Here is an 18,215-nt window from a genome sequence, read left to right as displayed (position 1 = left end):
ACAAATAAAAAATAGAAAATGAAAAAAACTGTTTGGCAGTAAAAAAAATGAAAAAATTGTCACAGCTTTTTTTTTTTTTAATGTCTTTTTAAAACGCGTTTTTTTAGTTTTAAATGGTCATTTAATTTATTTCGTTTTTTTCCAAAAAAAAATGTGTTTTTTGTAACTATACTTGAAATAAGGGTAACTTCTTCAAACAACGTAAACATATAGCTGGGTGAAATGTTCACTGTTTATCTCCAAAATGGGTTGGAAAATTTTCAATCACAAGCAGTCGGAATTTTTTTTTTTTACCTTATATCTCCGTTGAATAATAGATGTTCCGCCACTCACGTTGCTTTGCTCAACTTCATCTGTGGGTTAAAAAAAAAAAAAATCTTATCCTACCCCGAATTCCAAACAAACTGAAATTTTCTCCCTTTGAAAAACTTACCCTTCCAATATGTATATCTAGGGAAATTTTCCCTACTTTCTTTTACCCTGCTTACTTTTACGTTTCCTCTCCAAACACCACCTATCTACATGAAGTTTTGGTTTGATTGTTTTTACAGCAGAAAACCATGCGTGAACACGAAAGTTTACGCATGTCAAATTCAGAGAAGAGCGAAGTATAAACATCAGATGCAAAAGATATATACAGTTAACAGGAAGCTGGAAACACTAAGCATATTATATTAGGAATAGCAGATGTACTGAAGATCTTATGAGATAAGTATGAATGATGAAGAAGAACCAGAAATGTAGACCATTTTGGGCACTCAAAAGTTTGAACGTTTCATGATTGAGAAGTCGAGATGTTAATTTTGGAGTATATGGATCACATGGGTACTTTTATTAGCGAACATAATGTACATGTGCCACCCTAGTACTTTTAACACGGGTAATTCCGACCTACTTTTATCGCTGATTTTTTTTTGTAAGAGAGCCACCATTAAGCTTTATGAAGACAATAACGGTGAAATGTTAATATTAGAAAAAAAAAGAATATAATTGTTGATCAAATTTGTGGTCTTACATTCATGAAATTGTTGTTGAAGTTTTCGAATTCATTCTCAATAAGATTATTGAAATCAAGCGTGTTTCTTTCCAATTTGATTCAGAAACCGACTGCAAGGTCGAGAGACGTGAGGCATTTTTTTATAAATTTAAAGTTGATGTACATATTTTATTTTTTTTCTTGTTTTTTTTTCTATTTTTTGGTCTCAGGTTTTTCGTATAAAGCATTTTTCAAAATATTTTGACGAGGTTCGCCAAAGTTCTAATTCCGATCGTGCGTTCTCTTCTTACAACCAAAGTAGTGGATAATTTCAATTCAAATATTGGATAAAATTCCATGTCAAACGCGGGATATATAAAATGCACCTAACGCTTACCAAACGATTATTTTTTCATAATTGTCAGTCATATATCTTCAGCTATTTTTAAGACTATTTTTCAGTTTTACTTTTTAGCTGATACACTATTATAAAATGTTTTCATATCTTTAATATATATATATATTACACGCATGAACAGGTTTGTTGGTTCATCGTTTTCCTAATTATAAAATTGTGCTGATGCACCCGTTGCGTCCGTACCTGCACCCACCCAGCTAACATATATTTCAGGAATGCTGTGTTTCTTGGAACAGGGTGTTCCACAGACAAAAAAAAATGTGACGTTTATATTTTTTGAAAAATGGAATGTTCTTGTTACCACATATTTTTATAGTTTTAGTTTTTAGTGAATTTGTTATGATATATTTTCATAGTTTTGAGTGAATAATAAGAGTATTTCATCATATCATACCATTTAATTGATAATCGAAGCTCTCGCTCTTTCCTCCATCCTCTCCTGCATTCAATAGCCGTTGTTGTTCAACTTCACCCTTTTCTTTCCATCTTGCTTCCCTCGCAGCACGGAAAGAGACGCAATGAAAGTTTGAAACGAAGACCACCTGCCCATCGTTGCACCAATCAATTGTGTATGAAATAAATATAAGTGAGGCCTAGCGGCGCCCACCGTCACCTTCTCTCCCACCTCAATTCACAAATTTGAGCATGGGTTCGTTCCCACCCCCACCATGTCCACGGGTTGGGCCACCAACGGGTACTCGGTACCTGGTTCGACTCAGGTCCGAAGCTGGACTCGAAAAAAAGTGCATTAGGCCCTCGGAGCAGCCCAAGTGGGCCCGATAAAATTTTTAATAATTATTTTACTTTTTTTGTATATTTTAAAATATATTTTTTAATTTAATCAGACTGAGCTCGTGTTGAGCTCAAATCCAGGTTCTACCGGGCCCACGATTATCCAGCTCCATTCTCAAGATTTTAAGATTTTAGATCGCGAAAGTGGTCACGAGGAAACAGTCCTGAACCCCCTTGGAACATAGCCAAACTTCAATTTTCCGACGACGATCACGTACTCCGTCGTCCCGTTGTCTTGGTCAAGTCGGTGTGTACGTGTTCATTAATGGCCGTCTGCGCTTCAGTTCAGGGGCTGCTCACAGGCCTTTCACCACCTTGCCTGATGTATTAATGGTGCTGCTGCTGGTGCATGTGAGTTTGTGTCCCTTAAATTTTGTTGCCTTCCATGCACGTGCATGCGCTAGGAGGTGAGCGACCCCTCAAATCCTGCTTGAAAGAGAATCAAAGTTTAGGACTGCGTCGTGACCTAGTGTACAAATAATAAAGTTACAACACATTGAGTGAAATAATCTATTAAGAGTTGATTAAGCCTAGAGCCCACCAACAGAGGCATCTAGTTTGTGAAGCAACATCTTGCTGCCTTTTATTTGGAACTCGGATACACCTATTGTTGGGAAAAATAAATTCATGGATGGATCCTGTCTTCTAGCTCTTGCAAGTTGAATGTGATGGACATGCCAACTGGCATGGCTCCGCCTTTGTCTGGTTGGTCAAGTAATTCTCAATCTATTTTTATAGAAGAGAAAAATTGCCAATCAACTGAATCAGGGGCGGGGCGGAGCCATAAATTTTTCATGAAGGTAGTCGAATTAAAGTTTATAAATTTGGATAGGGCCGAAATATTATTTTTAAAATTTTTTTATATAAGACAACTGAAATTTTAAAATTCACATGCAAATTTAAAAAAAAAAATAGGGCAAGATGACAGCCAACAGAAAGGATTTACACAAGATTTTGGTGGCAGTCTGGCACATTGTATTAACAATATTTGGCAAATACATGCTTAGCTTTTAAAAGAATATTAAGAACAAAGCAAGAAGTTACAAAAAAGTAAGGACATAACAAATCATAGCTCAAGGTTTAAAAGTTAGCAAATAGGTGCTCAACTTTTGCAAGGAATTCTTGAAAAGACTATGCAGCTAAAAGCAAACATGAGTTTTTTTTTTTTTTTTTTTTTAGTTTCTGGTACCTCTCATAAAGAATCACTTTTCCTTGGTTGAAAGAAGATATTCTGTGTTCCAATGAAGGTATATTTGTCATTTTATGTCGACAATCATTGTTTCCTTTCATAATGAAGACTCTGAGATTTATATGAAAAGTTTAGCGCCCGAAAACTTAATTGGTGTATAACCCAAATGTTGGGAGTTTTTTGTAAATTTCTAAAACAAATCATGTTTGAATGTTTGACATTTAGTTGCTTGACATTTAGTTGCTTGTGACATATATATATATATATATATATATATATATAAAGGGTGGAGGGAAGCGGAGGCCGCAGGAGCCATGGTCCCCTCACATTTTGGGGAAAATATATGTACTTATATATTTGATAATTTTGAATGTGGTTTATATAAAAATGTAATAAAATATTGTTCGGCCCCTGTAAATTTTGAAATACTATTTGGTCCTTTTATATATATATATATATATATATATATATATATATATATATATATATATATATATATATTGGAATGGAGAGTCAAATTAAATCGGTTGAAATTTTGCGTGTGTTATGTCATTTCCTAAAGATAGTGCGTCCCCTTTTAAGAATACCTGTTGCATTACCGACCCTCAAAAATACAACTCTCTCTAAAGTGAGGTTGAAGCCGCCAATTATTGATGGAAGAAGAAAAGTCGGCATCAACACAAGATTTTGTCTTGTCTTCATCGCAAGAACCATGCGTAATCCTATCTCAGCGTTGATTTTGATTTGTCAAGGGCGCTGCTTGAAAAGTACCCCTAGCCCTGCTGAATAATTGATTCTTTGTGGGCTAAGTTTTGGCACATAGAAATGAGAACCCAATCCACATTATACAGGAAAAATTCCTACTCAAGTTTATTGGTTGAACAAATCATTCATTGGTAAGAAACTTCAGCTCCCAACATTGAAGTCTTGAGTCAAGTTGACAAATCTTTGGTCACATTTGCAAGAAAGTAAGAATTTCCTGATCAGTTTTGACATGAAAAGAGTCCGATCTAAAGAACTCAGTCTAAGCAGGTGGATCAAACTCTTGTCGCATACATTAAAAAGTTAAAGGGCTTATGTGAATACAAGACGTTTGAGGAAAAAAACCAATCTTTCCATCAACCAAGAAAAAAGGATCTTCTTCTATCTGACCAATAATTGACTAAACTAAAAATGGAGGATAATTGTACATCGCATTTTTGTTAAATATCTTCCATGCTTTGAAATCAGGATAGTAACAATGTGCATAAAATATCTGATATTTGGTGCTTGTTCTTAGACGCCCTTTGTCTCGTGCTACTGTACTTATCATGTGTGAGCATATGAAAGCACTGTAGCTCAACCCAACTTGACATTTCCACTAACACTAAAAGACGTTTTCTTAAGAGTGCAGCAGAAGAGATTTGTCGGAAGAAATTCAAGCGGCAAAAAGGAAAGTTCAGCCGCAGTCTTCAAAATAACTCTCTCTCTCTCTCTCTCTCCATCTGCGACATTCAAAAGTAGGAAAGAAACTGCTAGGGAAAAGATCTCATTGAGAAAAACTTTCTTCTTCTGCTTGTGTGACGTGAGAAAGATGAGTACAAAAGAAAGAGAGCTTCCTGAGTTGAGTAACGCAGAGTTCTACTAGAAAAAGTGCTGCCACCTCGACAGATGAAGGGATCCAAGCTAGTAAAGTAGCTGAGTACTTCAGAAAACCTTTCCTAGCAAAACATTTTTCTCTTCATTTGGGAAGGCAAAAAGAAAAAAGTCTCCGATTCTTTTCCCTCAACGCCAATTTTAGCATCCTGTTTGGCCTTTTCCATTATCAAACATGCTCTAAACTTGCATGGAATCGCAGCGTCTGAAGGGATAAAATGATGATAATGTGATATTAAATGAACCTTCTGCAATGCAACTCGGATAAAAGCCTACCCTATCGGCCAAGATCAAGAACTGCACGTCCATGGTGGGACCCCTTTCTTATTGAAAGCATGGGCTCCCACCAAACATGCACCAGCAGCCTTCTCGAAGATGAAAGAAACCAGAGTCATCCATTTATTTCAGCACCAATTATTATGATGATACCTGAAAGTAAGCGAGACATCAACAACATATCTCTCGGATTTAAACCCATCAACTACAAGTATTAAAGCTGCAATAGTAACTCGCATTTATACATGGCACCACACTGCTATCAATTATTAGCATTGTAGTCTTATCCTTCTTTTTCCATAAGGAGTTCGAATCGACCTGCCCTACGGAGACAACGCAATGTGAAAACCCAAATGTGCAAGAACAGCAAGGTTGGGAATCGTGCCAGTTACAGCTCTTGAACATTTGATGTTATCTGTTAAACGAATTGGTGATGTTGCGTGTCTCTGGACTTTCACTTCACCCATCATCAACAACTGATCATTTGTGTAATATCTCAACACTAATCCTATCGACATCGAGGATCACTGATACCAATAATTAGCGTATCGATTTTATAAATGAGTTGGGTCAGATGTGGTGTGGTGCCATTATTGTGTTTTTTTTTTTTTTTTTCCGTTCTCCGCTGTCTTGTTTCCCCTAAGTAAGAATAAACTACTTCGATAAGTATTTGAATAATAAATCCGAGAACGGCATAGTAAAACTCATCATGTTATCTCATTATCATATTACATGAGACAATCAAATAATGATAATTTACAAGAATATAGAACAATAAAATAATGATCATTATATGGGGAGGCTAGCTGTATTTGTGATGGATGGTTGGGATGGGGCAAGGTTTGGAGGGAAGGTGTGCAGAGCACAGCGGAGAAAGCGTGTGAAAGGGAGAGGGGAGAGAGTAAACAGTCGACGCCTTTTCAGGGACAGAGTCGTATGATTCGAAGATCCAAGGGGGAGCTATAAACCCAACTTAGAAATCCTGAAAGGAACTCGGAAGAAAAAAGAGAAAAAGAAGAGAATTTCTAGAGGGAGGGAGAGAGAAAGAGAAAAAATGGGGGAGGGAGGGTGAGAGGAAGGAGGGATTGCTTGTTTCGGTTCCAACGGCCGACTTAACAACCTCTTCCCAACTGGATGGTTGGCCGCCAACTCGATTTCCTGCGTTGTTTTGGGAAAGGTCAACAATTCTCTCTCTTTCTCTCTCCCTCTCCCTCTCTCTCTCTCTCTCTCTCTCTCTCTCCGGGCTCCAACCCATCATATGCCTCATTGGTATCTATCTTGGTGTTTCTTTCTTCGATTATTTTCATAATCAAGAAAAGAAAACCCAATCCCCACAAAACCAAGAAAACCTATTAGCTCTTCTAGACTCGTCAAGAGAGGCCTGCATCATCGTCCGTGTTCTCCTCTCGTTCTTCATCTTCTCGATGATGCAGGCTTCGCCTCAATGATCTCTTCTTATAATTTATTTTTTGAAGAAATTTTATGGTCTTTCGATTGCTTCCAGACCATTGGCTTGTTTGGTTTCGGTTTTCCTTCTTCTTATTTGAAAATTTGATTGTTTGAAGATCTTGTTGGTTTTATTGATTTGATGGTCTTGCGGAGTTGAGGTTTCTTGGTCTTAATGGGGAGTTGATGAAGCGGGTAACGCAGTTGGTTTCTAGGGCTGATGTGAGCATTTCTTTGAGAGGGAAGAGAGATATAGAGGGTGGTGCGGGAGGGGGCAGGTTGTGATCGGAAAAGGGGTCGGGCGGAGATGCAGCACAATTTCCTTACGACGATGAAGAGCCTGAAATTGGCGGATGGGTGCAAGGGCAGCCAGGTTTATGCCGTGAATCCTGGTGACAAAGTTCAGCAAGAGCCGCGGGCAAGCTCTGTCAGATGGAAATCTAGCCATCATCGTAGCCTTTCTACAGCGGATTCTTATCTTCCTTACGGGTAATGTGATGTTATATCAGTTATTCCTTTTTTTGATATTCGTTTTGGCTCTTGGTTTTCCTTAACAGATTTCTTTCTTCCGGTCATGATGCTAATCAATTTTACGTGATTGCCTGAAATAAGATAGTTGTAGGGCGTACCTGATTTGGCATGGGATTTGACATTGTTGTCCGTGCCTTCTATTCGTTAGAAGTAGCCTCTTAATTTGGTTTAGACTGATTTTTTATTGTTTTAGAATGGCAGTTTGCCTATTGCAGACCTGTTGGAACCACCCATCGAGCCCCATTTGAAATTTGTGGATTTTGTGGAGACATTAGCTAGCGTTTATGAAAAGCTCGAGAATGCATCAGACGATGAAAGGTGTGATTTGTATATAGAGCAATCTATCGTCTTGAGAGGCATGTCAGATCCCAAATTGCTCAGGCGCAGCTTGCGATCGGCACGTCAACATGCGATTGATCCTCACAGGAAGGTCGTCCTTGCTGCTTGGTTGAAGTATGAGAGGCGGGAGGATGAGCTAGATGGTGCACTGTCTATGAACTGCAGCGGAAGAATGATAGAATGCCCAAAGGCCGCTTTAGTTGAAGGCTATGATCCAGGCAGTGTGTTTGATCCCTGCAATTGTAGAAGACCGCCACTGAAAGCAAAACAGGAGGCGGACCATTATTTGGATGAAGATGTTGGTACGAGCAAAGTATCGGATGTTACAGAGGAATTTGAGGAAGAGGATGAATGCTCAACTTCTGATTTTGAAGGGGATTACGTCTACTTTTGTATTGGAGACGAAGAAATCCGTTGTGTTCGTAGAAAGATAGCAGCACTCTCGATACCTTTACATGCTATGCTTTATGGTTGCTTTAGAGAGTCGTGTAGGGAAAAGATCAACTTTTCACACAATGAGATATCTGCAAGTGCTATGAAAGCTGTAGATAGATTCAGTAGAACAGGCAATTTAGATCATTTTAGCCCAAATATCGTACTCAGCCTCCTAAACTTTTCAAATAAGTTTTGTTGTGAGCGGATGAAATCAGCATGTGACAGATATCTGGCTTCTCTTGTATCTACTATTGAAGATGCTCTGATATTTGTAGAATATGGTTTGGAAGAAACCGCATATTTGCTTGTTGCATCCTGCTTGCAGGTATTCTTACGAGAACTTCCAAGGTCTCTGCAAAATCCAGATGTAAGGGAACTGCTCTGTAGCTCAGATGGCAGGAAAAGGTTAGAGATGGTATCCCATTCTTCCTTTGCTTTATACTATCTCTTGAGCCAGGTAGCTCTGGAGGAGGATAATCAATCCAACACTACAGTTATGCTTCTGGAGAGGCTAGGAGAATGTGCCACATCGCAGTGGCAGAAGGAGCTTGCCCTGCACCAGCTAGGTTGTGTCATGCTTGAAAGAAAAGAATATAAAGATGCTCAAAACTGGTTCGAAGCTGCAGCTGAAGTTGGACATGTTTACTCCTTGGCTGGTGCTGCAAGAGCAAAATTTAAGAGAGGTCACAAGTATTCTGCATATAAGCAGACTAACAGCCTTATCTCCACCATTAATTTGTCACATAAATCGCTGTCATCAGCGATTGGATGGATGTACCAAGAAAGGTCTCTCTATTGCATCGGCAAGGAGAAAATAACAGACTTAAATACAGCCACTGAACTGGATCCTACTCTTTCATACCCGTACAAATACAGAGCAGTAGCCCTGATGGATGATAATAAAACCTATGAAGCTATCACGGAGATCAACAGGATTCTGGGGTTTAAGGTTTCTCCTGACTGCCTTGAACTGCGAGCGTGGTTCTACCTTTCTCTTGAAGATTATGAGTCTGCCTTACGTGATATCAGAGCACTTCTTACTCTGGACCCTGAATACCTTCTCTTCCATGGGCAAATTCGTGCAGATCAGTTAGTTGATCTTCTCAATTATCGTGTTCAACAATGGAGCTTAGCTGATTGCTGGATGCAACTATATGACCGATGGTCTTCTGTTGATGATATTGGATCGCTCGCTGTGGTTCATCAAATGCTTGAGAATAACCCTGGAAAAAGTCTCCTCAGGTTTCGGCAGTCTCTCCTTCTTTTGCGGTAAGTTTGTAGTTGTAAGTTTTTTGTTCATTCTTTTATTTCATTTTGACTCATGTGAATTTTTTTTTTTTCATGATCTGATTTTTACATATGGGCCTGGGCCAGAGGCAAGAGGGGGCTGGCATGGGCCTTGGACCCCCTGAGAGTTTGAAAAAAAAAATACATGTTATAATTTTTATGTTTTTTATTTAGCCCCTGTAGAAAAGATTCTTGTCTCCACCCTGCATGTGGTAAAATGTTAGAATGCCATGTTACATTTTGTCTTTACATGAATGAGTTGTATTCACTAACTTCAATTATCTAGACCAATGGGCTTTGTTGTTCCTTATTTTATCCAGCTACTTTCTGAGGTACGTCTTTGCAAGCACAAAGTGCATTTTGTTAGGATGTAGATGTACGCGGTCGTCCTTTTGAAAAACTAGTGAAGCTATTAGAAGCAAAAATCTTGGTTTTCAATGGCCTCATTGACAACTTTAAATTCCCACTTATTTACTGCCAAAGTACAGAATTCTCTGCATCTTGTTGAAAAAATGAAATGCTCTTTTGCTGATTGTAGATGTTCCATGTTTTGACTAAAATTTTCATCTTACATCTTCTTTTGGTAGGTTGAATTGTCAGAAAGCAGCAATGCGCAGTTTGCGGTTGGCTCGTAACAATTCAAGCTCCGAGCATGAAAGACTTGTCTATGAGGGTTGGATTTTGTATGACACTGGCTATCGTGAAGAGGCACTGGCTAAGGCAGAGGAATCTATTTCAATCCAGAGATCATTTGAAGCCTTTTTCCTCAAGGCATATGCTCTAGCAGATACAAATTTAGACCCTGTATCATCATCCACCGTTATCCAGCTGCTTGAGGAAGCTCTTAAATGTCCATCCGATGGACTTCGAAAAGGACAGGTCAGATAGTTTGTAAGGGTTTCCTTCTTCTTCTTACTATTTTCCCTTTTTCTTTTGAAATGGGGTGCTAGGCAGACCCCAGGCCCCTACATGCCTCCATAAGGTATTAACCATATTAGCCAGGTGTATGTAGCTCTTGTTGGCATGGCTCATAGAAGCTTGTGAGATTTACAGCATTTTTTGCCTTTGCAATCTAATCTGATACCTGTTGCAATTGCTCTTCCTTTAGGCACTGAACAACCTTGGAAGTGTCTATGTGGACTGTGAAAATCTGGAACTTGCTGCAAACTGCTACATAAATGCTCTTAATATCAGACATACTAGAGCACACCAGGGTCTTGCACGTGTATACCATCTTAAAAATGAAAGAAAAGCAGCTTACGATGAGATGACCAAACTCATAGAGAAAGCAAGAAATAATGCATCGGCATATGAAAAACGTTCTGAGTATTGTGATCGGGATTCAGCAAAGCGTGACCTAAGTATGGCTACACTGCTGGATCCATTAAGGACATATCCTTACAGATATAGAGCTGCAGGTAAGCTGATTCACCTGAAATCTGAGCATTCTTGTTGGTTTTCATTTTTGAAACTAATGCACCGGTACCATCTTAATAATACTCACAAACCATGTGCCACTATTGTAATCCGTAACTAGTATGACCCAAGTCACAAAGAGAAACAGAAAAACATACATTTCACATTTTTTTTTCTTTAGAGCAATTGTTAGTGATTATAGTTGTTAGATATAGGTTTAAATTTTTATATTCCTGCTGCATTCAAGGGTAACTTGAGTAGTGGTAGTGGTAGTTCAAAGATGGAAATCTGATGACAGAACTTGGATTCCTGGTTATTGTCACTTATTAGAATATGCAAGATAAATTTGATTTTTTGTGCATTTAGAATCTGAGACCAATCAAGTGGGTTTTTTTTTTTTTTTTTTTTTTTTGTAATTGCAATTATTTTCTCATGTTTTGTGCTCAACTATCTTTCTATGTGCAACATTTGGCTGCCACTTTACTTTCAAATGATGGTGAGTATTGTGCATCGAGGTAACTTATCTTACGTTTGCATTAAGTATCTGCACATATAAGAGAATGAACTGACATCCACCGCTATTACTCTCTGAAAGCCAAGATATGCAACTAGAGCGGAGATTATAAATTCTGATGCAAACCTGCTGAGCCATCACGAATGAGAGGAATATCAGTTACATATGACGAGAATAATTAGGCAGCTTATTTACCAAATCTCTTTTGTGTGTGGATCGAGCCCTGTGATGATGACCTACAGTTCTTTTTTTCAAATTTTAGCAAGTGGATTGTCTAAATTCTTCAAACGAACAAGGATACGCGATCCACCAAATTTTCACAATGAAAAATCCTTATTGTTGCACTGGTTTTACTTTTCCACTGCAAACTTATGGTGCAAAGCTTGTCAAGGATGAAAAAATTTGAAGATTATTAGAAGAAAGAATTTTTTAAGCTCTAGGGGAGACAGATTGAAGTTTTACTCCAGTGGTTAAAAGTGTTGATATTCTGAAAATTTAGTAAATTGGACATCCACTTGTGTGACTCGTATTCAAAGAAGCTTAAGGAATGTTGAGTTTTACTACAGGTTAAAATGTTGATCTTCTGAAAATTTAGTAATTGGACATCCACTTGTGTCACTCGTTTCCAAAGAAGCTTAGGGAATACAAAATTGTTGTTACCAATATACGTCCATCATGTATGTACATGGGTCAGCCTCACATTGATTTGAGTTATTTGACAAAAGATAGTTGCAGTCTTTTATAGCAGGTCTCCATATGTACGGAGACTCTTGGTTTCAATTTTATTAAGCGTACTGCATTTTGGTCATGCATATAGTGGCAGCATTCATACAGTTCCTTTCTCCGTTTCAGTTTTAATGGATGACCGTAAGGAAGTAGAGGCAATAGCAGAACTTTCTAAGGCAATCGCATTCAAGCCTGACCTACAGCTGCTGCACCTGCGAGCAGCGTTTCATGAATCAATGGGGGAAATTGCTGCTGCTACACGTGATTGTCGTGCAGCCTTTTGTCTTGATCCTAATCATGCTGATACAGTTGAATTGTACAATAAAGTCTGTTGCCGAACATGAAATGCCCAAATAATTTATTGGTGTTGTCTGGGCAATATGATTGACACTACATTCACCAAATGAAAATGGTATCATCAGGGGTGTGTTAAGCACTTCAGCTTGCTTTGTGCATAAAATCAGCGGGACTGAAGCCTGGGAGCGTTGATGCCACCATTTTCAGATCAGATATGCTTGAGCTAGTCAAAATTGCTGCCCTATCAGTTCTTGGTGATGGCAGAAAGTTTCAGATTAAAATGACTGGCCTTTTAAAGATGTTGACCATGGTGGTAGACTTGATATTGATCAAAACGGCAATGATGGCAGATAACAAGCATGAACATGGTGATAGAGATGGTGGAAGCAAAGATGTTCAATGTTGACTATGGTGCATTAAGCTGCGCCTGTATATTTTTTCTTCCTCTACATTATTCCTTAAATGTTTGAAAATTTTCCATGACATGGTCGAAAACTGATAATCTGATAATTGTTTGTCCAAGTGTGTTTCTTGGACTATCATAAGTTGCTCACTCTCTCTCTCTCTCTCTCTCTGTGTGTGTGTGTGTGTGTGTGTGTGTGTGTGTGTGTGTGTGTGTCATGCGCAAGCTTTACTTCTTGCTTGTTGGTTATATCCTTTCTGTGCTCAGAATCTCAGATGTGACACCATGGTAGTTCGTTTGCTCAGTCAACCTATTGTTAACCGGCAATCATGAGCACCTCCCTTGGTGAATTTTTACGGACTAAATATCCTTTAGCCTACTGGCAGAAAACCGTTGTCTTGAGCAATTCTGATTTAATGGCTGGCATGAAAAATTGTTTCGCATGGATGGGCAACTCAAATAACTATTGTCCTTTTATGGAACCGAAAAGATGCTAACACAAAAGGATTCGTTCATTTTTTCAATTTGATATTTTCCAGTGCCACGCATGAGCTCAGCATGTCTCTGTGTTATGAAGTGATTGACTTCGGGTTTCCCATCAATGTTGATTCATCAATAGTTAGAATAGAAAGTGCACACCCGTATTGATTTTGCGACAAAGCAGCAATTTTTCTGTCCTCCATCTATCCCAGACCTTAAAAATCCATCATCCCAAATGAAAGGAACTTTAGCATTCAATGACGGATTTCAACCATGACATTAGTCCAACGATTACCATCGAAGACAATTCTCTGAGTAAAGGTGAATAGGATGTGGCCAATCCTTGGCCGTGTCATCTCTGATAATCAGGACGCCTTCCTCACTGGGAGACGCATTCAAGATTGTTTTCTGCTCGGACGTGATGCTATTCATTCACTTCATTCAAGGAAGGGCAATGCGTTGTGCCATAAGCTCGACCTTGGTAACGCTTACGATAGTGTCACAGCTGGACCTTTCTGGAGAAAGCCCTTCTTCATATGGGGTTCAACAATATTTGGAGCGACTGAACCACGAAGATAGTGCCCGCAGCGACCATGTCTGTGCTAGTTAATGGGCGTGAGGGCCCTTGGGATTCTAGCAAACTTTTGAAAAGATCAACGATCAGGATGGCCTATCGTACATATAGCTGACTTCGTAGACAGTCACTGCCACCGGGGCGGGGTGCGGTTGACACCAACAAAAATGTCTTGCCATGTCAGAAATTTAGTTTAGGGATCTTCAAGGGCTTATAAAGAGAGTTCATTAATTAGATGATTGTCCTGATTGGTAGCTTTTTGGGGTTAGAGTCGAAACTGCTAGGAGACGGGTTAAGATCTGTCGAACTAGGGGCCCGAGCCCAGGAGTAGATCGAGTTGTTAAAGTGGTATAATTGTCTCGGGTCTATGGTCTCACACACGCGGACGCGTGTGCCTTAAGGGGGTGGATTGCAACACTTCAGAAATTTAGTCCCGTATTGAAGATTGTGAGAATCTTCAAGAGCTTATAAAAGGGGTTCATTAATGAAATGATTGTCCTGGTTCTTAGCCTTTCTGGGGTTAAAACCGAAACTGCTAACAGGCAGATTGAAATCCGCCGAACTAGAAGCCCAAGCCCAAGAGTGGTCGGGTTGTTAAACTAACTCTCCGTAGTTGTTGCGACTCAGCCTCTCATTGCCATCATTTTCCACACAGCACTAGTTTACCGTAATCTGCAGAACTGAAATAACATCTGACCTTGGAACTTCAAGCCAAATTTGAATAAGCCAGCAGCATCCAAAAGAGTGGAATTTAAATCAGGATTGGATCTTTGGGTTTTTCTGCAACAATGATATCGACTTATTGACTACATATTATTATTTTATAAAAAAAGGGCGTCGCTGGCTTTTGTGATTCAAGAATTTACCCCTTATTTTTTCCACCCACAAACATGTTAGAAAATTGTTGAAGTCGTTATACTTACTGTCATGGGTAGAGAACACCAGACAAACTATCGTATCCTCAGTTTCTGAAGAAAATTGTTTGCTAACTGCTATGTGGCTCCCTCGCAACTATTTGCTTCACAAAACAAGTCATATGAATGCAGTTTTCATGTTTAAGATTCTAAAATAAACAAGAAAAAGTTACATCGTTACTATTCATAAATGATTGTGTAAAACTTTCAAAAGGAGTGGTTTACATTTTATCGTATTAAACTTTATCTAAACCAAAAACGAGACTTTGTATTTGATACTCATAGCAGTGTTATCAAAATTGATATCTGAATGCATTTTATACTCATAGCAGTGTTACCAAAACTGATATCTGAATCAAATTGGAAAGGTTAATTGTTTAATGAATCTGTGAACCGAATCAGAATCACTTGTGAATTGGATGGACTAAAAAATGTCTTTTTAAATTAAAAATCAAATAGAAGAGAAAAAATATTAGCAAAATTAGAAAGAACCAAAAATAAAAAATAATGTAAAAGTATAAACACTTTAGAGAAAACAAAAGACGTCAAAAATAAAAAAATAATAAAAGATTGACATATAAAGTTGTGATAAATTTACGTCGGTGCGAAGGCTATTATCGTTGTGACGCTTTTGATAGGGTCAGTCCAACAACTAATAATGCTTGCCAAATAAGACGTGTGTTTCCCATTACACCTAATTACAAGAATGAAGAAACACATTCAGACTCGGTAAACGATGGGCAGGCCCGATACTGAACGGAGAATATAAAACGTGCATCCCGAATTCAGAAAACAAACCTTTAAATTGTGAGCCCATCATTTACCTTTTAGAGCCGTTCTCATGACTACTCAAGAAGCTCGCAGAGGAACCTCAGAGCCTTCGCCGTTGTCTACATCTTCCTAGGGGAAGGGGACAGCAGAAGAAGGACAAAGGACCCTCTCGCTGGTGGCCTGAGACGGAGGAGGGTGGGAGAAACGTCGTGGTGTATGGTGGGTGTCGCCTGAAAATGAAGAGGGAGTGGTGGAAGTCGACGATCGATGAACTCCTTGTGAAAGCTGATTCCCTGAAAAGGAGGCGAGGTGGAACTCTTACGGCAGTATGGATTGCCGACGGCAGTGAAAATATGAAAACTGAAATGAGTGAAAACCCCTCGCCGGCATCGCCTGTTTCTTTTGAATCGGGTAATTTCGCTGCCGATTCCAGAAAATCAGAGATAAGTCGGCCGCTTTCGGATGACCTTCTGGGCATGTCGCCAACCAGTAACGAGCCAATTGAATCAGCCAATTCAAGCCGCTCAGTTCGATTTTAACAATACCAACTCATAGCTTTGCACTTAAAACCGCAGTATTAATACGGTTGGTTTTGTGAAAAGTGGAGTGAAGGCCATGAGTTCAACTTCAAAGCAATCTACAGCACTAAAAATAGAGTTTATTTTAGCCCCCACGGCATTGGCTTGTATCGCGTTCTCTTATTTTCCTAATTATTTAAAATGTTGCTAGCTAATTTGAAAAATACAAGATATTTAAAAAAAAAAGAAATCAGAGCTATACCGTAACGGCACGGAGACAATGAATAAACGTATTGACTGATATGAAGCAATGCTAATGACAATGGCATCAATCACAACCGCAAATGCAGTCACCATTAATTGGTGGTATATTTTATGGGAGTTCAAAATCTGCTTTGACATTGGAAAGAATGACATATTTGGACGCTACCTTCTCTCATTTTATTTCTAATAGTAAAAACGCTAAGAGATATATTAAATCTTTGGAAGAGAAAGAGGTTACTCGGAGAGATGATGACTCGATTGTTAAAGCTTGCATTGCACACTTTCAGTCTTTGGAGAGAGATGAAACGACTGATGATGTATTTGATGGTATCCAAAATGGTGATATGGTAACTGACAAAGAAAATGAAGCTTTACTCATGCCAATCTCTCAAGAGGAGATATTTGATGCTGTCAAAAGCTTGGGTAAGGACAGTGCTTCAGGACTTGATGGATTCCCTAACTACTTTCATCAACATTGTTGAAATATCATAAGGAAAGATTAGTTGCAGCTACCCAGAATTTCTTTGAGAAAGGGAAAATGGTGTGCAATGTCAGTCACACAATGATTTGTCTCATTGCTAAAAAGAGTAATGTGCATATGGTGTTGGAGTATTGGCCCATATCTTTGTGTAACTCTATCTACAAAGTGATTTCGAAAAGTTTTAGTTCTCAGAATGAGGAGGGTCATTATGCGCATCGTCCAAAGGAACCAAGCGGCTTTTTCCAAGAGCAGACAGACTCAGAACATGTCCCTTCACTTGTTCCTTTTAGTTAGAGAGATGTTTAATTGTAAAATTCAGTTAGATGTGAACATGAATCTTATTCAAGTCCCGAATGTTTGTAATGTCGAACAAGTAGTCGTGGTTTTTATGTACGCTGATGATGTTCTCGTGGTAGTGAATACCTCCCGACATTCCTTTATTGCTATCAAGGAAGCTCCGGACAAGTTTTAGAGATTAGCTGGGATGAAGGTCAACAAAGAGAAATCTGAGATCCCACTGGCTAGTGTCAATCACCTCCAGATGAAGAAGAATTACGACTGAATTGTCAGGATGGCTAAGAGACTGGCTAGTTGGAAAATGAGAATCCTCTCGTTTGCCGGGTGGATTACCCTTCTAAAGTACGTGTTCTATATGCTCCCTTATTATTGGATGACGGTTTTCTGCCTTCCCAAACAGGTCATTAAAAAATTGGAGAGTGTTTGCATAAGTGCATGAGATTTCTTTGAAATGATAATGAGAACTCGAAACACCTCCACCATATGGGATGGAGCAAATTATGTCGTTCCTTTGTCGAGGTGGCATTGGGCTGAAACATATGGAAGAGATGAATAGAGCCCTCTTGGCGAATAGAAGTTGTAGGGTTCTTCCAGATAATGGCCTATGAACCCAACTTTACAAAGAAAAATATCTTCAGAAACATATGCTATGGTCTCTTAATGGTTCTTCGAATTGCTCTTGGGGTGGAAAGGTAGTTGTGGGAGTGGAGTTTGATTCAATCTAAGACTGAATGGAGAATTAGGGAAAGGATTGTCATTTTTTTTTGTTGGATCCATGGAATGGTGCCCCCTTAATTGATCGTCTGAGGATCACGGGAGAGTGAAGAATGAACCCACCATTTCCATTAAAGACAAGATTATCTGGAATAGCAGTTGGGGGAATGAGGAGCCGGAAGGGCTGGAATGGGCTTCAGAGATGTTGAGAGCCATGCATATTTCTAACGGGGAGGATACTATTGCCTGGAAGGATAATTGCCAAAATTGTTGTAAAGATGTGACATTTTGGAGCACTACAGAGTGGCTAGCATAAAAGAGATCTGGCAGAAGGATGTTTGGCTAGGTGATGCGCCGGCTAGTGCTTCCTGGTTTACCTATCTTGCGTGTGAGGGTAGGTTACTCACCCTAGATAGACTGCAAAAATACGATTTTTCTATTGCTAACAAGTTTCTTTTTTGTAGGGTTGGTGAAGAGACTAATGACCATTTGCTCATCCACTGTAGCAAAGCTAAAGAAGTG

General features: G+C 39.0%; 1 protein-coding gene across 2 annotated transcripts; it reads left to right on the top strand.

Moving 5' to 3' along the window:
• The first annotated feature begins 6,116 nt into the window (after nucleotides 1-6,116).
• LOC116262148 (ethylene-overproduction protein 1) lies at nucleotides 6,117-12,822 on the top strand. Of its 2 annotated transcripts, none has more exons than XM_031641262.2 (5): nucleotides 6,117-7,221; nucleotides 7,465-9,306; nucleotides 9,912-10,203; nucleotides 10,433-10,742; nucleotides 12,107-12,822. In XM_031641262.2, the coding sequence occupies exons 1-5, from the start codon at nucleotides 7,040-7,042 to the stop codon at nucleotides 12,322-12,324; spliced, it is 2,844 nt and encodes a 947-aa protein (XP_031497122.1). In that variant the 5' UTR covers nucleotides 6,117-7,039; the 3' UTR covers nucleotides 12,325-12,822. The 2 variants fall into 2 exon arrangements, with proteins under 2 accessions (XP_031497122.1, XP_031497124.1); XM_031641264.1 differs by having other exon boundaries at nucleotides 7,082-7,221; nucleotides 7,457-9,306.
• Nucleotides 12,823-18,215: the final 5,393 nt, after the last annotated feature.

Source organism: Nymphaea colorata, chromosome 10, assembly GCF_008831285.2.
Source record: "Nymphaea colorata isolate Beijing-Zhang1983 chromosome 10, ASM883128v2, whole genome shotgun sequence".
NCBI lineage: Eukaryota > Viridiplantae > Streptophyta > Magnoliopsida > Nymphaeales > Nymphaeaceae > Nymphaea > Nymphaea colorata.
The sequence above is the reverse complement of the archived record's forward strand: the minus strand, read 5'-3'. Positions and strand labels throughout refer to the sequence as shown.